The 21871-nt window shown below is 36.4% G+C and overlaps 3 protein-coding genes across 3 annotated transcripts; all 3 read left to right on the top strand.

The window, feature by feature from the left end:
- Nucleotides 1–4168: 4168 nt before the first annotated feature.
- LOC144438760 (uncharacterized) lies at nucleotides 4169–4648 on the top strand. The gene has a single exon (XM_078127919.1). The coding sequence runs from the start codon at nucleotides 4169–4171 to the stop codon at nucleotides 4646–4648; it is 480 nt and encodes a 159-aa protein (XP_077984045.1).
- Nucleotides 4649–10488: 5840 nt separating this feature from the next.
- LOC144438762 (uncharacterized) lies at nucleotides 10489–12983 on the top strand. The gene is made up of 2 exons (XM_078127921.1): nucleotides 10489–10621; nucleotides 12172–12983. The coding sequence occupies exons 1-2, from the start codon at nucleotides 10489–10491 to the stop codon at nucleotides 12981–12983; spliced, it is 945 nt and encodes a 314-aa protein (XP_077984047.1).
- Nucleotides 12984–18822: 5839 nt separating this feature from the next.
- LOC144438763 (uncharacterized) lies at nucleotides 18823–21315 on the top strand. The gene is made up of 2 exons (XM_078127923.1): nucleotides 18823–18955; nucleotides 20504–21315. Exons 1-2 carry the CDS (start codon nucleotides 18823–18825, stop codon nucleotides 21313–21315), a joined length of 945 nt encoding a protein of 314 aa, XP_077984049.1.
- The last annotated feature ends 556 nt before the right edge of the window (nucleotides 21316–21871 follow it).

The raw sequence follows: 21871 nt of genomic DNA on the forward strand, positions 1-21871 counted from the left end.
TCAATTTTCTAACAAATTTACCAAAAACACTGTCCATAATTGTCAACAACATTAAACTTGTAGTAGACATAACATTGTCTGATATTTTAATTTAATAGTCTATGGACCTGCTTGCAGGTGGTGTACATATTTTGTTAGTCCTGCTTGCATACGGAAGAAGTCACCCTTCGGTGTTGAGGGCTGTGTCAATAATATAGACCCCTGCCCATCTGCAAGCAGGGCTAGCATTTCGTATGCAAGCTGGACTAAGTTTAGTCAAGTGTTCAAAGCTCAATGTGACATGGCAAGATATATTGTGTAAATCGGAATTATAGACCTACTAATCTCGGCAAAAATAAATATTCCACTTATCATAACTGAAAAGGTCTTGTCTGAAAAATTTTCAATCTCAATGACAGAGATACAGAGTGCTAGTTTCTTCCAACAGTACGACATATGCGTCAAGCAAAAGGTACTAGGTCATCTATCGTCTCCTGAATAACGGTCCCTGCCTTTTGAGCTGCTAGATTCATCGACTAAAATAAGCCTTTATTAGGTAGAGGACATCTTAAAATACTATTATTAACATTTTATCATTCATTTTTGAAAATTCACAATGTTTCAACATTTAAATAATTTAAAAAAAATAGAGCCAACGGCATACAGTTGTTAAAAATGTTTAACCCATATGCTGATCCATACTAGGTATAAGTGTTCATTTGCTGAATGATTATCCATACACTCATTTGTCTACTTATCCCTGTTATCTTTGCAATATATGTGATCACTTGGCTGTTGCTATGGGCATGGTCTTGTTGCTAGGCATATTGGCACACATTTTTTGAATGTGTCTGTGATATCTGCAAAATGTGTGATCATTTGGCTGTTGCTATGGGCATGGTCATGTTGCTAGGCATATTTGCATACATTTTTTTGAATTGTTATTCATTTGTCTATCAATTCCTATTGTTATCTTTGCAATATACGTGATTATTTGTTTTTTGCTATGGGCATGGTCCTTTCGCTAGGCAAATAACATACATTTTTTGAATGTTTATTCAATTGTCTATTCATCTTCTTGGTTATCTTTGTGAACTACACCACCGATTTGCTGTTGCTATGGGCGTGGTCTTGGTGCTATGCAAATTTACATACATTTTTGGAATGTTCATTCAATTATCTCTTAACCTCTGTTGTTATCTTTGCAATATATCTGATCATTTGGCTGTTGCTATGGGAGTGGTCTTGTTGCTAGGCATACTTGCATACATTTTGAAATGCTTATTCAATTGTCTTTTAATCCCAGTGATTATCTTTGTGAAATACCTCACCATTTGGCTGTTGCTATGGGCGTTGAATTGTTGCTAGGCAAATTTACATAGTTTTTTGAATGCATGTTCAATTGTCTTTTAATTCCAGTGGTTATCTTTGTGAAATACCTCACCGTTTGCCTGTTGCTATGGCTGTGGTCTTGTTGCTAGGCACATTTGCAAACATATTTTGAATGCTTAAACACCCCTAATAATGTTCCCACCAAATTTCAGAACCATCTGCCCAATAGTTATTGAGTAAGGTTTTTGACCAAAAATTACATTTTTCGACCCAAATCACACACCGGTAGTTAGATCCTTTTGATTTGAACAATTTCCCAACTAGACACCAAAGGTAATACACCCATAAAATATCATGGCAAGTGGTACATGCAGGAAATTTAACCTGCCAAACACAGTGTGATCATGGAGGTCTTGATATGACTATTTTTCTTTCCTCATAAAATGTGTGACTTCTTATTCTTTGTACAAACTGGTTTTTTTTAATGACTAAGGATTGTGCATTTATATGAACCTGTTTTAATCATAGTGTCTAAGATTCAGCTGTGCTAAAAATAGGCCTAGGTTGCCAAGCAACCATAAACAGATGTTAATCTTTACGCCATTGACACAAATATGGGAAGTAGCCCATACAGATTTATGGATTTCATTGCATCAATAAAACAAGAAAATTTCATTTCCAGGCTGAAGTCAAAGTAGAACAAATCACATTTTGAAACGTCAAATGTCATTTGAAGAATTTCCCAACTCGACACCCAAGGTAATGGACCCACCAAATATCATGGCAATTGGTTCAGCGGTTTTTGACTTTAAGTTGTTCACACACACTCACGCACACATGCGCGCACGGGGCGATGCCTATAGCACTACTGAACCTCCAGTTCAGTTGCGCTAAAAAGCAACAAGACATCATATCGCCAGCTTTTAATGAAAAATTAAAACGAAAGTCTGGACTGCAATCTCATGACTACTTTTTTCCCATATATGGTAAGGCTCATTAGCAAAAGAACTTTCACCTCGCCTGTATTCGTTTCTGTACTGCCATTACCACATCGGCAATTTTAACGTGGTGATTTTGCCACCAATATTGATCATACAAAATCAAAACTTCATAAATGAACCATTTTAGAATGAGTATTATCGTTTTTATTGACGACTGACTCTGTTCCCAATTCAACTTAATGACTTTGTCAATCGAGAGCATACATATCTACTGGAATGAACCATTCTGTAGAAGGGGCGCAGAATTTGGATTTGAAGTCCGCAACCTTGTTTCGACCAAACACTTTGCACATAAGAATTATAGAATTAAGACTATAGCACATATTACATTGCTTGTTTGATGTCAATGGTGTCTTTTGAAAGGTGGCAGTTTACTTAAAGTCTCCTGGACTGATTTCCAATATGGCATCGGTCACAATATGTTCATTAGCATATTAATTTTTTTTTACATTACAAAAAAAATCATCAAAAATAGAAAAGATGTGGTGACTTGAAATTAATAAATCTGAGTAAGCTACCCTCTGTGCATTGACACACCAGATATTAAAGCAATCTGACGAGGAGTATTTGAGGAGAAGATGAAAATATCATTTTTGGAAAAAAAATCGTAAAAAATTGAAAATGGCTCAGATCAACTTGGCATAAACAAATCTGAACAGCCTCCCCCACCCCCAGGAACATGCACACCAAATATCAAAGTATTTTGACTGTCACTTTCGGAGAAGATGATGAAAATAAAAAAAGTTGACAGACAGACCATGATCACTTATACCTCTATACCTACATATGTATACCAACCTATACCTAAAGCTTACGCTGTCAGCGAAAAATTAACAAGAATTTGACTTTGCTTGCATGGTTCCCTGTGGCAATTTATGTGTGCACATACAGTGCCTGTGTGTCTCTAGGGGTTTAAAATTGTTGTTATTGTAATGAACAGTGTGTGAAGCCTCTTTCTTATCTATCTAAATAGTTCTTGGACCTTGGACATTGAACATAAATAATAACACATGCCAACAAGCAAAATATCACAATTTAGTGCTTGCAAAAAGATTTGCACTCTTACAAAAAAAATGTAATGCCAAAGCCAAAGGTGATTTTAGCTGAATTTATTTATCGTACAGTGCTATAATTTGCCTGGATATCTTAGATTGAAAGTAAATGGCCATGCAGTAATCAGTAAGATTTTACAGGACATTTCGCTACATTTGCAAGGTTAGACTATATCTCCTGTAAATTTTACAGGACATTTCGCTAGACCTGCAAGGTTAGACTATATCTTCTGTAAATTTTACAGGACATTTTGCTAGATTTGCAAGGTTAGACTATATCTTCTGTAAATTTTACAGAACATTTCGCTAGACATGCAAGGTTAGACTATATCTTCTGGAAATTGTACAAGACATTTCGCTAGATTTGCAAGGTTAGACTATATGGTGGTGTACCCCAAGGATCTGTGCTAGGACCCATTTTATTTTTAATTTACATTAACGACATTGATGATGTAGTGCAATCCTTCATACTGAAATTTGCAGATGATACCAAGCTGTGTTCAAATGTTAACTCACAGGCAGATTGTGACAGTTTTCAAGATGATTTGAACAGATTGTCTACATGGGCTGAAGACTGGCAAATGTCTTTTAACGTAGATAAATGTAAGATTATGCACATTGGTTCGTCAAACCAGTCACACAAGTACACCATGAATGATAAACCATTGAATTCAGTAACTGAAGAAAAGGATTTGGGTGTATTGATTCACAACTCATTGAAAACCAGTCATCATTGTGCAGCTGCAGCTAAAAAGGCAAACAGGACACAAACGGAACATTTCACACAAATCAAAATTCGTCATCATGAAGTTGTTCAACTCCTTAGTCAGACCACACATAGAATATGCCGTTCAGTTTTGGAACCCACACTACAAAAAAGACATTGACCTTCTCGAAAAAATACAAAGGCGAGCTACAAAGCTGATACCAGAACTGAGAAATTTAAGTTATGCAGATAGACTAAGAACACTAAATATAACCACTTTGGAAGAACGAAGGCGGAGAGGTGACTTGATTCAAGTGTTTCGTTTAATCAAGGGATTTGATAAAAGTGACTATGAGCTACTATTTAAACTTCACCAAACCAGCAGGACAAGAGGACACTCACTAAAACTTGTTAAATCTACAGTTAGACTGGATACTAGGAAATATTTCTTCTCTCAGCGTGTCATATCTCAATGGAACAATTTACCAGAACACATCATCCAAGCCAAAACTATTGTGGACTTTAAAATTAGACTGGACCAGTACATGAACAATACAAGGGATTATATGAGCCTTTGAGGCTTTCTTCCCTTTCTTGCCATGGTTAATTTACAACTATGGCAATCACGTTAAATCACGTTAAATCACGTTAAATATCTTCTGTAAATTTTACAGAACATTTCGCTAGACATGCAAGGTTAGACTATATCTTCTGGAAATTGTACAAGACATTTCGCTAGATTTGCAAGGTTAGACTATATCTTCTGTAAATTTTACAGAACATTTCGCTAGACATGCAAGGTTAGACTATATCTTCTGGGAATTGTACAAGACATTTCGCTAGATTTGCAAGGTTAGACTATATCTTCTGTAAATTTTACAGGACATTTCGCTGGACTTGCAAGGTTAGACTATATCTTCTGTAAATTTTACAGGACATTTCGCTAGACCTGCAAGGTTAGACTATATCTTCTGTAAATGCTATACATGTACCATGTCAAGTACTGTTGACATTGCTTGGAAATTCCTACATTCTTGATGCTATGATCTGCTGTGATCTGTAATTATTTGTCAGAATTACAAATTACACCCCCCCCCCCCCACTGCTCATTCCATTTTGGGTGTTGTCTGTTAGACAGATAACACAACTTCACATGTACCTGAGTATTTATGTTGTTGTCAATTATTTTGTGATAGATGTAACAATACATAATCAAAAATACACATCCCTAGTTTTCATTTTCAACAAAATTAAGATGAAACATTTTGTAAAGCAAACATCAACCTCGTACAGTACAGTAGCGGTTTCACTACGTCACTCTCAGTCCTCCGCTAGAACTGCTACAGATCAATCATGTGTAAGCTCCTATAAAAAATGTGTCCAGGATCCTGTTCAAACTGTCTTTTTGTAGACAATATCGCCCACCTCTTTGAAATTTGAGCATATCCTATGTCTTAGTCTACCGGTATATACGTGTCGCTCTCGATCACATTAATGCTTACTAAATGTTATTTTCAAGTGGAAATCGTACTATATTCTCAACGTTACAGCTAAATTTTCAAATTCGGTGGACATGTTGACTAATACTGTGCATGCTCCATGTACTAGAACAATGTCGTAATGGCTGCCTAGGACTCCAAACCACTACTGAGTACTTATTGCCATTTTGAATCAAATATGGGTATATTCGAGTACTTACGTAGTGAATTTTGCAATTGCAACAATAGCTGAAGTTAATGATTGACTGTTTTTATGAGAAAATCATGGGAGATAATTGCCAAGAGATTTTAGACTGGCCTTGTTCAATAATAGAATTGTAGCTTTGTTTTCTTTGCAAACCCCATAAGAAATAAAAACTAAAAATGAAACTTGTTGAGTCACACAAAATAAAACATAAAAAAGAATTTAAAAAGTATTATAAATAAAAACAAAGCTACAATTATTGCACCTAAGACCAACCCCTACAAAGAAATTGTATGTGCCATAGTGGTCTTTCATGATCTTATCTTATTACTATAAAGCAGGTATCTCTTTTTGCCTGGTAAAATACTCGTGTATCTTACCAAGCTTCTGTGATTATGGCTGGGTTTGTCCTAGTTTCACAACAGGTGTCGGAAGTATACATAATAATTACAGGAGTAGTCATTCACTTGAAGTCGCTAGTTAGCACACAACTTCCAAGAGTGCTCCAATCAACACAGACAACGGGGCAATTTATTTAGTTTACATCCAACTATTATCACTTCGACAGAAAAAACAGCAAATATGGCGAAACTATTTGAAAACAGAAATTGGAAATTCAGAGATTGCAATCACTAATTCTTTAATAGAACCTCAAAAAATTAATCTCTGAATAAGGGGGCAAATAATATAATTTCTAAGACAATAGATGGACTCCAGGGGAGCTGCTTTACTGTTCAGCAAAGCAGGTACTGGGTAGAGGTAAACTATCAATGAATGTTTACTAACTACAAAATTTGCTGTAAAAATAAACAATGTACGACCCCAGTATTAAACATTATAACACTGCATACTCAACTCTCGGTTGTGATTGGTCAATGCTACATCACATGTTATGGACCATTCTCGTGCTGTTCTACGATAAATGATGTAGCAGGCACTAATTAATGGAACTAGTCCCTAGCTCTATTGATTAGAACCTCATGATGACATCATATATGCACGCGAATAATGACGATATTTTCAAAGAACAACAAATTGTAAACATGTCTGGCTCGTCTGAAACTACGACCACAAGCAGCAGCCAACATGAATGTTTTGCTCGATTCATCAAAATTTCAGAAGAAGAGCTGGCCAACATTGTCTCTGGAAAAGACTCTAAAAAAACAAAGACTGTAATCAAGACAGCGGTTGGTATTTTGGAGAACTATTTGTTATTGGGACAACTCTAAAAGGTTATTGTACACAATGCAAACAAACTCTGCTTGCTTGCTGGAGAAGTTTGTTATAATTATTTTAGTGTGCTGTGGTGTATGATTCTTGTTTGGTGTTATAAAACACATGTTGACTGACATTATTTGGGTGATAGCACGAGTTTGTTTCCCCTCGGGACCAGCCAGTCCCACTAAAACAGTTTCATTTCCAATCAGGTTTTGCCCTCGGGGGAAACCAAAACAGTCTCGTTTCTGAGACTGTTTTTGTGTGACCGACTCACTGTACAATATCTTACCCACAACTCTCTCTGATTGGTATGCTTGGAAGTTCCTTATTTTATAACTTCTTCAGTAACCCATATTTGTCAACATTTTAGGCATGGTAATTATGCTTAATTAATATGTAACAAAAGTACTTTGGGAATCAAAAATAAAGTTCTACATTTAATTTTTGCATAAAATGTGCTAACAAGTAAATGAAGCATGTACTGTGAATAAAACACTTTTCAATGTCAAAGTATCAATCACTTGGGTAGACAGTGTGTATGATGAGTTTCAGTATGTAAATTTCTTTTGTCATACCTATTCAAATAAATCTATATCTTTGGCAAACACATTAACAGGTGCATATATATTTCCTTAGTTTTGTGGAAAATATTTTGCATGTCTTTCAAGAAAATCTGTTGACAAATTTCTAAAATTGCTACTCCTTCTACAACAAATCATTGATAACAGAACCAATGAAAATATATATTCAGAAACTCATCAGTGTAAATTCTACATTTTGAGAATGGCAACAATATTTGTACAAAATCCTGTACACAGGTGAGATTTGTCTGACTTCAAGGTGCTGATGTCCAACAGCACAAATCAGTGAGAGTTGTGGGTAAAATCTTGTACAGTGCGGCTAGTCCCTTGTCAACAAATGTACGCTATTGCCCACATTGTCAGTCAACAGGTGTACACTATACCACTCTCCCTGTCATTTTTTGACAAAGGAAAGAGCAGCTATGTGGACAGCAAATGAACAGTCAGTGACAATTAACGGCTGTACATTTTTTTTAAAAACACCATAAAAAACAGGGTTATATTTGCCGATGTCGCCAAAGTCCCTACAAATTGGAACTAGCTACAGAATTAAATTCTCACTCCCAAGGCAAAAAAGAAAAAAAGTTGTTCGCTGACTGAAACAGACAATATTGCCTCCAGACGGAATTGACAGGTGTTGATTTATTCACAAAGTATAGCCGAAAATAGAAACAGACTACACTCGAAAGTTTTTTTTGTGTGGATTTCCAAGCCTCAACAAAGTAGAAAACGGGTGGAAACTTGTAAGGGCCTGTTTCCAAAATTTACCAGATGTTTACAGAATGCCGACAAATCACGCATCCATGAACAACATTATCACCGCGACTTTTGGCGACCCATACTGAAAAAATATACCGAGAAAAAAATACTAACCGGGTTTGTCCTAGTTTCACAGCCGGTGTCGGAACGTAATAATTACAGTAGTCGTCGTCGTCGTCGTCCACCTCAAGTCGCTAGTCGGCAGACAACTTCCAAGACGGCTTCTGGTGTCTGCAGGTATCAATTTCAAGTTATCTCCCAGGTTTAGTCTTCGGATGTCCCATGAAGGTCCCAAAACTTGTTCCAAAGATGCTACCATACACTTGTTAGGCTGTTTTCCGACGGCGACTACCACTGTCAGTGTGACATGTCCCCACTTTCATCGCTGATGGCGATGCATGTTAGAGCCCAATTTCACTACAAAAAAAACATTATAAGTCACTGTTGAGATTAGTATAGCAGTCAACTATGCTATCACTTGGCAAGAACAAGTTGACGGCCCGTTTCAAAAGGAGACTAGCTGCATTCTGCCTTCACTGTAGTAATACCATTGTTAGAGTCACATGTACACGTACGTATACGGTATATTCTATTTGGAAAAGTCACTGCGTCACACTGCCATGCCACCATCGCATTTACACTCGATCATAACACCCTTTTAAACCTTGCAAATTTCTACAAAACATTTCTTCAAATACTTTCGAGTATAGAAAGTCAAATATGGTTGTCGATGAAGTTGCATGGGTAAAAACAGGCGAAAAATACGGATTTTAAGAATGGCTACGGGAACGCTAGTACACTTACCCAACATCTCAAATTGGCCGCCTGCCTCGTTCTGAGATATATGAACCTTGACCTCCACGCCGTACCCGTACCCGTGAAGCCTTCCGACGCGACGCAGGGAGGTTTCGATACAAATTTCTCTTTAAACGGACGAAATAATAGTAACATTACAATTCAAAATGCGAGTGAAGGTATATTTGTATCTTGTAAATTTAGAAACCTTAGAAATTATCAAAAGTTGAAGATAAATTCTTAATTTATTTTGGCTGAAATACTACAAAATGACAAATTCAAAAATGCTACAAGATCAAGGGTGCTAATATGAGTAATGTCTTCATCGTTTACTTAATTACAACCAATCGATCGGTCGATTACGGCGGCCCACAGGTGACAGACGAAAACTAAATTTGTGCTATAAATAATTGATTTTTGAGGGCAAAATATTTAATAAAAGGATAACTCTTTTATTTCATACGACAAAACATTAATTTCTTGGGTCAATATAGAAATATCAAAGCAAAAAACTACAATTTCTGTGACAAATAAATTCTTTTTACGGAGCAGAAAATTAATTTGCGAAACGAAAACTTTTATTCGTGTGGCCCAACCTTTATTTTCGAGTGATAACATTTAAGTTGCGGGATAAAATGTAAATGTCAAGCCGGAATATTATTTTAAGTCCCTTAAAATCTTATACTCTGACTGCAGAAACAACATTTGTCACTATACAACCTCCTTTTCTTATCGACGAGATTTACTTAACACAGGATGCAACATTAATGTTTGGGGACGAAACATTAATACGCGAGGACAAAACTTTCTTTTTGCTTGACGGAAGTTGGACTGCATGACGGAAATTGATTATATATCCCACAATCCTCGGCACACTCTTGGCGGCTATTTCAACTTCACGACCAGCACTATATCTGATCATGGCAAGTGGTAAACACATCAATTGTTTCCAGTGTATAATTTTTTCTCTGTCTGTGTGACTTCTTATTCTTTGTACAAACTGTTTTTTTTTAATGACTAAGGATTGTGCATTTATATGAACCTGTTTTAATCATAGTGTCTAAGATTCAGCTGTGCTAAAAATAGGCCTAGGTTGCCAAGCAACCATAAACAGATGTTAATCTTTACGCCATTGACACAAATATGGGAAGTAGCCCATACAGATTTATGGATTTCATTGCATCAATAAAACAAGAAAATTTCATTTCCAGGCTGAAGTCAAAGTAGAACAAATCACATTTTGAAACGTCAAATGTCATTTGAAGAATTTCCCAACTCGACACCCAAGGTAATGGACCCACCAAATATCATGGCAATTGGTTCAGCGGTTTTTGACTTTAAGTTGTTCACACACACTCACGCACACATGCGCGCACGGGGCGATGCCTATAGCACTACTGAACCTCCAGTTCAGTTGCGCTAAAAAGCAACAAGACATCATATCGCCAGCTTTTAATGAAAAATTAAAACGAAAGTCTGGACTGCAATCTCATGACTACTTTTTTCCCATATATGGTAAGGCTCATTAGCAAAAGAACTTTCACCTCGCCTGTATTCGTTTCTGTACTGCCATTACCACATCGGCAATTTTAACGTGGTGATTTTGCCACCAATATTGATCATACAAAATCAAAACTTCATAAATGAACCATTTTAGAATGAGTATTATCGTTTTTATTGACGACTGACTCTGTTCCCAATTCAACTTAATGACTTTGTCAATCGAGAGCATACATATCTACTGGAATGAACCATTCTGTAGAAGGGGCGCAGAATTTGGATTTGAAGTCCGCAACCTTGTTTCGACCAAACACTTTGCACATAAGAATTATAGAATTAAGACTATAGCACATATTACATTGCTTGTTTGATGTCAATGGTGTCTTTTGAAAGGTGGCAGTTTACTTAAAGTCTCCTGGACTGATTTCCAATATGGCATCGGTCACAATATGTTCATTAGCATATTAATTTTTTTTTACATTACAAAAAAAATCATCAAAAATAGAAAAGATGTGGTGACTTGAAATTAATAAATCTGAGTAAGCTACCCTCTGTGCATTGACACACCAGATATTAAAGCAATCTGACGAGGAGTATTTGAGGAGAAGATGAAAATATCATTTTTGGAAAAAAAATCGTAAAAAATTGAAAATGGCTCAGATCAACTTGGCATAAACAAATCTGAACAGCCTCCCCCACCCCCAGGAACATGCACACCAAATATCAAAGTATTTTGACTGTCACTTTCGGAGAAGATGATGAAAATAAAAAAAGTTGACAGACAGACCATGATCACTTATACCTCTATACCTACATATGTATACCAACCTATACCTAAAGCTTACGCTGTCAGCGAAAAATTAACAAGAATTTGACTTTGCTTGCATGGTTCCCTGTGGCAATTTATGTGTGCACATACAGTGCCTGTGTGTCTCTAGCGGTTTAAAATTGTTGTTATTGTAATGAACAGTGTGTGAAGCCTCTTTCTTATCTATCTAAATAGTTCTTGGACCTTGGACATTGAACATAAATAATAACACATGCCAACAAGCAAAATATCACAATTTAGTGCTTGCAAAAAGATTTGCACTCTTACAAAAAAAATGTAATGCCAAAGCCAAAGGTGATTTTAGCTGAATTTATTTATCGTACAGTGCTATAATTTGCCTGGATATCTTAGATTGAAAGTAAATGGCCATGCAGTAATCAGTAAGATTTTACAGGACATTTCGCTACATTTGCAAGGTTAGACTATATCTCCTGTAAATTTTACAGGACATTTCGCTAGACCTGCAAGGTTAGACTATATCTTCTGTAAATTTTACAGGACATTTTGCTAGATTTGCAAGGTTAGACTATATCTTCTGTAAATTTTACAGAACATTTCGCTAGACATGCAAGGTTAGACTATATCTTCTGGAAATTGTACAAGACATTTCGCTAGATTTGCAAGGTTAGACTATATGGTGGTGTACCCCAAGGATCTGTGCTAGGACCCATTTTATTTTTAATTTACATTAACGACATTGATGATGTAGTGCAATCCTTCATACTGAAATTTGCAGATGATACCAAGCTGTGTTCAAATGTTAACTCACAGGCAGATTGTGACAGTTTTCAAGATGATTTGAACAGATTGTCTACATGGGCTGAAGACTGGCAAATGTCTTTTAACGTAGATAAATGTAAGATTATGCACATTGGTTCGTCAAACCAGTCACACAAGTACACCATGAATGATAAACCATTGAATTCAGTAACTGAAGAAAAGGATTTGGGTGTATTGATTCACAACTCATTGAAAACCAGTCATCATTGTGCAGCTGCAGCTAAAAAGGCAAACAGGACACTAGGTATCATCAAACGGAACATTTCACACAAATCAAAATTCGTCATCATGAAGTTGTTCAACTCCTTAGTCAGACCACACATAGAATATGCCGTTCAGTTTTGGAACCCACACTACAAAAAAGACATTGACCTTCTCGAAAAAATACAAAGGCGAGCTACAAAGCTGATACCAGAACTGAGAAATTTAAGTTATGCAGATAGACTAAGAACACTAAATATAACCACTTTGGAAGAACGAAGGCGGAGAGGTGACTTGATTCAAGTGTTTCGTTTAATCAAGGGATTTGATAAAAGTGACTATGAGCTACTATTTAAACTTCACCAAACCAGCAGGACAAGAGGACACTCACTAAAACTTGTTAAATCTACAGTTAGACTGGATACTAGGAAATATTTCTTCTCTCAGCGTGTCATATCTCAATGGAACAATTTACCAGAACACATCATCCAAGCCAAAACTATTGTGGACTTTAAAATTAGACTGGACCAGTACATGAACAATACAAGGGATTATATGAGCCTTTGAGGCTTTCTTCCCTTTCTTGCCATGGTTAATTTACAACTATGGCAATCACGTTAAATCACGTTAAATCACGTTAAATATCTTCTGTAAATTTTACAGAACATTTCGCTAGACATGCAAGGTTAGACTATATCTTCTGGAAATTGTACAAGACATTTCGCTAGATTTGCAAGGTTAGACTATATCTTCTGTAAATTTTACAGAACATTTCGCTAGACATGCAAGGTTAGACTATATCTTCTGGGAATTGTACAAGACATTTCGCTAGATTTGCAAGGTTAGACTATATCTTCTGTAAATTTTACAGGACATTTCGCTGGACTTGCAAGGTTAGACTATATCTTCTGTAAATTTTACAGGACATTTCGCTAGACCTGCAAGGTTAGACTATATCTTCTGTAAATGCTATACATGTACCATGTCAAGTACTGTTGACATTGCTTGGAAATTCCTACATTCTTGATGCTATGATCTGCTGTGATCTGTAATTATTTGTCAGAATTACAAATTACACCCCCCCCCCCCACTGCTCATTCCATTTTGGGTGTTGTCTGTTAGACAGATAACACAACTTCACATGTACCTGAGTATTTATGTTGTTGTCAATTATTTTGTGATAGATGTAACAATACATAATCAAAAATACACATCCCTAGTTTTCATTTTCAACAAAATTAAGATGAAACATTTTGTAAAGCAAACATCAACCTAGTACAGTACAGTAGCGGTTTCACTACGTCACTCTCAGTCCTCCGCTAGAACTGCTACAGATCAATCATGTGTAAGCTCCTATAAAAAATGTGTCCAGGATCCTGTTCAAACTGTCTTTTTGTAGACAATATCGCCCACCTCTTTGAAATTTGAGCATATCCTATGTCTTAGTCTACCGGTATATACGTGTCGCTCTCGATCACATTAATGCTTACTAAATGTTATTTTCAAGTGGAAATCGTACTATATTCTCAACGTTACAGCTAAATTTTCAAATTCGGTGGACATGTTGACTAATACTGTGCATGCTCCATGTACTAGAACAATGTCGTAATGGCTGCCTAGGACTCCAAACCACTACTGAGTACTTATTGCCATTTTGAATCAAATATGGGTATATTCGAGTACTTACGTAGTGAATTTTGCAATTGCAACAATAGCTGAAGTTAATGATTGACTGTTTTTATGAGAAAATCATGGGAGATAATTGCCAAGAGATTTTAGACTGGCCTTGTTCAATAATAGAATTGTAGCTTTGTTTTCTTTGCAAACCCCATAAGAAATAAAAACTAAAAATGAAACTTGTTGAGTCACACAAAATAAAACATAAAAAAGAATTTAAAAAGTATTATAAATAAAAACAAAGCTACAATTATTGCACCTAAGACCAACCCCTACAAAGAAATTGTATGTGCCATAGTGGTCTTTCATGATCTTATCTTATTACTATAAAGCAGGTATCTCTTTTTGCCTGGTAAAATACTCGTGTATCTTACCAAGCTTCTGTGATTATGGCTGGGTTTGTCCTAGTTTCACAACAGGTGTCGGAAGTATACATAATAATTACAGGAGTAGTCATTCACTTGAAGTCGCTAGTTAGCACACAACTTCCAAGAGTGCTCCAATCAACACAGACAACGGGGCAATTTATTTAGTTTACATCCAACTATTATCACTTCGACAGAAAAAACAGCAAATATGGCGAAACTATTTGAAAACAGAAATTGGAAATTCAGAGATTGCAATCACTAATTCTTTAATAGAACCTCAAAAAATTAATCTCTGAATAAGGGGGCAAATAATATAATTTCTAAGACAATAGATGGACTCCAGGGGAGCTGCTTTACTGTTCAGCAAAGCAGGTACTGGGTAGAGGTAAACTATCAATGAATGTTTACTAACTACAAAATTTGCTGTAAAAATAAACAATGTACGACCCCAGTATTAAACATTATAACACTGCATACTCAACTCTCGGTTGTGATTGGTCAATGCTACATCACATGTTATGGACCATTCTCGTGCTGTTCTACGATAAATGATGTAGCAGGCACTAATTAATGGAACTAGTCCCTAGCTCTATTGATTAGAACCTCATGATGACATCATATATGCACGCGAATAATGACGATATTTTCAAAGAACAACAAATTGTAAACATGTCTGGCTCGTCTGAAACTACGACCACAAGCAGCAGCCAACATGAATGTTTTGCTCGATTCATCAAAATTTCAGAAGAAGAGCTGGCCAACATTGTCTCTGGAAAAGACTCTAAAAAAACAAAGACTGTAATCAAGACAGCGGTTGGTATTTTGGAGAACTATTTGTTATTGGGACAACTCTAAAAGGTTATTGTACACAATGCAAACAAACTCTGCTTGCTTGCTGGAGAAGTTTGTTATAATTATTTTAGTGTGCTGTGGTGTATGATTCTTGTTTGGTGTTATAAAACACATGTTGACTGACATTATTTGGGTGATAGCACGAGTTTGTTTCCCCTCGGGACCAGCCAGTCCCACTAAAACAGTTTCATTTCCAATCAGGTTTTGCCCTCGGGGGAAACCAAAACAGTCTCGTTTCTGAGACTGTTTTTGTGTGACCGACTCACTGTACAATATCTTACCCACAACTCTCTCTGATTGGTATGCTTGGAAGTTCCTTATTTTATAACTTCTTCAGTAACCCATATTTGTCAACATTTTAGGCATGGTAATTATGCTTAATTAATATGTAACAAAAGTACTTTGGGAATCAAAAATAAAGTTCTACATTTAATTTTTGCATAAAATGTGCTAACAAGTAAATGAAGCATGTACTGTGAATAAAACACTTTTCAATGTCAAAGTATCAATCACTTGGGTAGACAGTGTGTATGATGAGTTTCAGTATGTAAATTTCTTTTGTCATACCTATTCAAATAAATCTATATCTTTGGCAAACACATTAACAGGTGCATATATATTTCCTTAGTTTTGTGGAAAATATTTTGCATGTCTTTCAAGAAAATCTGTTGACAAATTTCTAAAATTGCTACTCCTTCTACAACAAATCATTGATAACAGAACCAATGAAAATATATATTCAGAAACTCATCAGTGTAAATTCTACATTTTGAGAATGGCAACAATATTTGTACAAAATCCTGTACACAGGTGAGATTTGTCTGACTTCAAGGTGCTGATGTCCAACAGTACAAATCAGTGAGAGTTGTGGGTAAAATCTTGTACAGTGCGGCTAGTCCCTTGTCAACAAATGTACGCTATTGCCCACATTGTCAGTCAACAGGTGTACACTATACCACTCTCCCTGTCATTTTTTGACAAAGGAAAGAGCAGCTATGTGGACAGCAAATGAACAGTCAGTGACAATTAACGGCTGTACATTTTTTTTAAAAACACCATAAAAAACAGGGTTATATTTGCCGATGTCGCCAAAGTCCCTACAAATTGGAACTAGCTACAGAATTAAATTCTCACTCCCAAGGCAAAAAAGAAAAAAAGTTGTTCGCTGACTGAAACAGACAATATTGCCTCCAGACGGAATTGACAGGTGTTGATTTATTCACAAAGTATAGCCGAAAATAGAAACAGACTACACTCGAAAGTTTTTTTTGTGTGGATTTCCAAGCCTCAACAAAGTAGAAAACGGGTGGAAACTTGTAAGGGCCTGTTTCCAAAATTTACCAGATGTTTACAGAATGCCGACAAATCACGCATCCATGAACAACATTATCACCGCGACTTTTGGCGACCCATACTGAAAAAATATACCGAGAAAAAAATACTAACCGGGTTTGTCCTAGTTTCACAGCCGGTGTCGGAACGTAATAATTACAGTAGTCGTCGTCGTCGTCGTCCACCTCAAGTCGCTAGTCGGCAGACAACTTCCAAGACGGCTTCTGGTGTCTGCAGGTATCAATTTCAAGTTATCTCCCAGGTTTAGTCTTCGGATGTCCCATGAAGGTCCCAAAACTTGTTCCAAAGATGCTACCATACACTTGTTAGGCTGTTTTCCGACGGCGACTACCACTGTCAGTGTGACATGTCCCCACTTTCATCGCTGATGGCGATGCATGTTAGAGCCCAATTTCACTACAAAAAAAACATTATAAGTCACTGTTGAGATTAGTATAGCAGTCAACTATGCTATCACTTGGCAAGAACAAGTTGACGGCCCGTTTCAAAAGGAGACTAGCTGCATTCTGCCTTCACTGTAGTAATACCATTGTTAGAGTCACATGTACACGTACGTATACGGTATATTCTATTTGGAAAAGTCACTGCGTCACACTGCCATGCCACCATCGCATTTACACTCGATCATAACACCCTTTTAAACCTTGCAAATTTCTACAAAACATTTCTTCAAATACTTTCGAGTATAGAAAGTCAAATATGGTTGTCGATGAAGTTGCATGGGTAAAAACAGGCGAAAAATACGGATTTTAAGAATGGCTACGGGAACGCTAGTACACTTACCCAACATCTCAAATTGGCCGCCTGCCTCGTTCTGAGATATATGAACCTTGACCTCCACGCCGTACCCGTACCCGTGAAGCCTTCCGACGCGACGCAGGGAGGTTTCGATACAAATTTCTCTTTAAACGGACGAAATAATAGTAACATTACAATTCAAAATGCGAGTGAAGGTATATTTGTATCTTGTAAATTTAGAAACCTTAGAAATTATCAAAAGTTGAAGATAAATTCTTAATTTATTTTGGCTGAAATACTACAAAATGACAAATTCAAAAATGCTACAAGATCAAGGGTGCTAATATGAGTAATGTCTTCATCGTTTACTTAATTACAACCAATCGATCGGTCGATTACGGCGGCCCACAGGTGACAGACGAAAACTAAATTTGTGCTATAAATAATTGATTTTTGAGGGCAAAATATTTAATAAAAGGATAACTCTTTTATTTCATACGACAAAACATTAATTTCTTGGGTCAATATAGAAATATCAAAGCAAAAAACTACAATTTCTGTGACAAATAAATTCTTTTTACGGAGCAGAAAATTAATTTGCGAAACGAAAACTTTTATTCGTGTGGCCCAACCTTTATTTTCGAGTGATAACATTTAAGTTGCGGGATAAAATGTAAATGTCAAGCCGGAATATTATTTTAAGTCCCTTACAATCTTATACTCTGACTGCAGAAACAACATTTGTCACTATACAACCTCCTTTTCTTATCGACGAGATTTACTTAACACAGGATGCAACATTAATGTTTGGGGACGAAACATTAATACGCGAGGACAAAACTTTCTTTTTGCTTGACGGAAGTTGGACTGCATGACGGAAATTGATTATATATCCCACAATCCTCGGCACACTCTTGGCGGCTATTTCAACTTCACGACCAGCACTATATCTGATCATGGCAAGTGGTAAACACATCAATTGTTTCCAGTGTATAATTTTTTCTCTGTCTGTGTGACTTCTTATTCTTTGTACAAACTGTTTTTTTTTAATGACTAAGGATTGTGCATTTATATGAACCTGTTTTAATCATAGTGTCTAAGATTCAGCTGTGCTAAAAATAGGCCTAGGTTGCCAAGCAACCATAAACAGATGTTAATCTTTACGCCATTGACACAAATATGGGAAGTAGCCCATACAGATTTATGGATTTCATTGCATCAATAAAACAAGAAAATTTCATTTCCAGGCTGAAGTCAAAGTAGAACAAATCACATTTTGAAACGTCAAATGTCATTTGAAGAATTTCCCAACTCGACACCCAAGGTAATGGACCCACCAAATATCATGGCAATTGGTTCAGCGGTTTTTGACTTTAAGTTGTTCACACACACTCACGCACACATGCGCGCACGGGGCGATGCCTATAGCACTACTGAACCTCCAGTTCAGTTGCGCTAAAAAGCAACAAGACATCATATCGCCAGCTTTTAATGAAAAATTAAAACGAAAGTCTGGACTGCAATCTCATGACTACTTTTTTCCCATATATGGTAAGGCTCATTAGCAAAAGAACTTTCACCTCGCCTGTATTCGTTTCTGTACTGCCATTACCACATCGGCAATTTTAACGTGGTGATTTTGCCACCAATATTGATCATACAAAATCAAAACTTCATAAATGAACCATTTTAGAATGAGTATTATCGTTTTTATTGACGACTGACTCTGTTCCCAATTCAACTTAATGACTTTGTCAATCGAGAGCATACATATCTACTGGAATGAACCATTCTGTAGAAGGGGCGCAGAATTTGGATTTGAAGTCCGCAACCTTGTTTCGACCAAACACTTTGCACATAAGAATTATAGAATTAAGACTATAGCACATATTACATTGCTTGTTTGATGTCAATGGTGTCTTTTGAAAGGTGGCAGTTTACTTAAAGTCTCCTGGACTGATTTCCAATATGGCATCGGTCACAATGTTCATTAGCATATTAATTTTTTTTTACATTACAAAAAAAATCATCAAAAATAGAAAAGATGTGGTGACTTGAAATTAATAAATCTGAGTAAGCTACCCTCTGTGCATTGACACACCAGATATTAAAGCAATCTGACGAGGAGTATTTGAGGAGAAGATGAAAATATCATTTTTGGAAAAAAAATCGTAAAAAATTGAAAATGGCTCAGATCAACTTGGCATAAACAAATCTGAACAGCCTCCCCCACCCCCAGGAACATGCACACCAAATATCAAAGTATTTTGACTGTCACTTTCGGAGAAGATGATGAAAATAAAAAAAGTTGACAGACAGACCATGATCACTTATACCTCTATACCTACATATGTATACCAACCTATACCTAAAGCTTACGCTGTCAGCGAAAAATTAACAAGAATTTGACTTTGCTTGCATGGTTCCCTGTGGCAATTTATGTGTGCACATACAGTGCCTGTGTGTCTCTAGGGGTTTAAAATTGTTGTTATTGTAATGAACAGTGTGTGAAGCCTCTTTCTTATCTATCTAAATAGTTCTTGGACCTTGGACATTGAACATAAATAATAACACATGCCAACAAGCAAAATATCACAATTTAGTGCTTGCAAAAAGATTTGCACTCTTACAAAAAAAATGTAATGCCAAAGCCAAAGGTGATTTTAGCTGAATTTATTTATCGTACAGTGCTATAATTTGCCTGGATATCTTAGATTGAAAGTAAATGGCCATGCAGTAATCAGTAAGATTTTACAGGACATTTCGCTACATTTGCAAGGTTAGACTATATCTCCTGTAAATTTTACAGGACATTTCGCTAGACCTGCAAGGTTAGACTATATCTTCTGTAAATTTTACAGGACATTTTGCTAGATTTGCAAGGTTAGACTATATCTTCTGTAAATTTTACAGAACATTTCGCTAGACATGCAAGGTTAGACTATATCTTCTGGAAATTGTACAAGACATTTCGCTAGATTTGCAAGGTTAGACTATATGGTGGTGTACCCCAAGGATCTGTGCTAGGACCCATTTTATTTTTAATTTACATTAACGACATTGATGATGTAGTGCAATCCTTCATACTGAAATTTGCAGATGATACCAAGCTGTGTTCAAATGTTAACTCACAGGCAGATTGTGACAGTTTTCAAGATGATTTGAACAGATTGTCTACATGGGCTGAAGACTGGCAAATGTCTTTTAACGTAGATAAATGTAAGATTATGCACATTGGTTCGTCAAACCAGTCACACAAGTACACCATGAATGATAAACCATTGAATTCAGTAACTGAAGAAAAGGATTTGGGTGTATTGATTCACAACTCATTGAAAACCAGTCATCATTGTGCAGCTGCAGCTAAAAAGGCAAACAGGACACTAGGTATCATCAAACGGAACATTTCACACAAATCAAAATTCGTCATCATGAAGTTGTTCAACTCCTTAGTCAGACCACACATAGAATATGCCGTTCAGTTTTGGAACCCACACTACAAAAAAGACATTGACCTTCTCGAAAAAATACAAAGGCGAGCTACAAAGCTGATACCAGAACTGAGAAATTTAAGTTATGCAGATAGACTAAGAACACTAAATATAACCACTTTGGAAGAACGAAGGCGGAGAGGTGACTTGATTCAAGTGTTTCGTTTAATCAAGGGATTTGATAAAAGTGACTATGAGCTACTATTTAAACTTCACCAAACCAGCAGGACAAGAGGACACTCACTAAAACTTGTTAAATCTACAGTTAGACTGGATACTAGGAAATATTTCTTCTCTCAGCGTGTCATATCTCAATGGAACAATTTACCAGAACACATCATCCAAGCCAAAACTATTGTGGACTTTAAAATTAGACTGGACCAGTACATGAACAATACAAGGGATTATATGAGCCTTTGAGGCTTTCTTCCCTTTCTTGCCATGGTTAATTTACAACTATGGCAATCACGTTAAATCACGTTAAATCACGTTAAATATCTTCTGTAAATTTTACAGAACATTTCGCTAGACATGCAAGGTTAGACTATATCTTCTGGAAATTGTACAAGACATTTCGCTAGATTTGCAAGGTTAGACTATATCTTCTGTAAATTTTACAGAACATTTCGCTAGACATGCAAGGTTAGACTATATCTTCTGGGAATTGTACAAGACATTTCGCTAGATTTGCAAGGTTAGACTATATCTTCTGTAAATTTTACAGGACATTTCGCTGGACTTGCAAGGTTAGACTATATCTTCTGTAAATTTTACAGGACATTTCGCTAGACCTGCAAGGTTAGACTATATCTTCTGTAAATGCTATACATGTACCATGTCAAGTACTGTTGACATTGCTTGGAAATTCCTACATTCTTGATGCTATGATCTGCTGTGATCTGTAATTATTTGTCAGAATTACAAATTACACCCCCCCCCCCCCACTGCTCATTCCATTTTGGGTGTTGTCTGTTAG

The sequence above is a fragment of the Glandiceps talaboti genome, chromosome 8, assembly GCF_964340395.1.
Source record: "Glandiceps talaboti chromosome 8, keGlaTala1.1, whole genome shotgun sequence".
Classification (NCBI taxonomy): domain Eukaryota; kingdom Metazoa; phylum Hemichordata; class Enteropneusta; family Spengelidae; genus Glandiceps; species Glandiceps talaboti.

What these genes read in the sequence shown, in the direction of transcription:
- LOC144438760 (XM_078127919.1), top strand. Translation starts at nt 4,169, where the DNA reads ATGAAGTTGTTCAACTCCTTAGTCAGACCACACATAGAATATGCCGTT.
- LOC144438762 (XM_078127921.1), top strand. Translation starts at nt 10,489, where the DNA reads ATGCCTATAGCACTACTGAACCTCCAGTTCAGTTGCGCTAAAAAGCAA. An exon ending in CTACTTTTTTCCCATATATG is followed by an intron (nt 10,622 to 12,171) that starts GTAAGGCTCATT and finishes TGAAATTTGCAG; the next exon opens with ATGATACCAAGCTGTGTTCA.
- LOC144438763 (XM_078127923.1), top strand. Translation starts at nt 18,823, where the DNA reads ATGCCTATAGCACTACTGAACCTCCAGTTCAGTTGCGCTAAAAAGCAA. An exon ending in CTACTTTTTTCCCATATATG is followed by an intron (nt 18,956 to 20,503) that starts GTAAGGCTCATT and finishes TGAAATTTGCAG; the next exon opens with ATGATACCAAGCTGTGTTCA.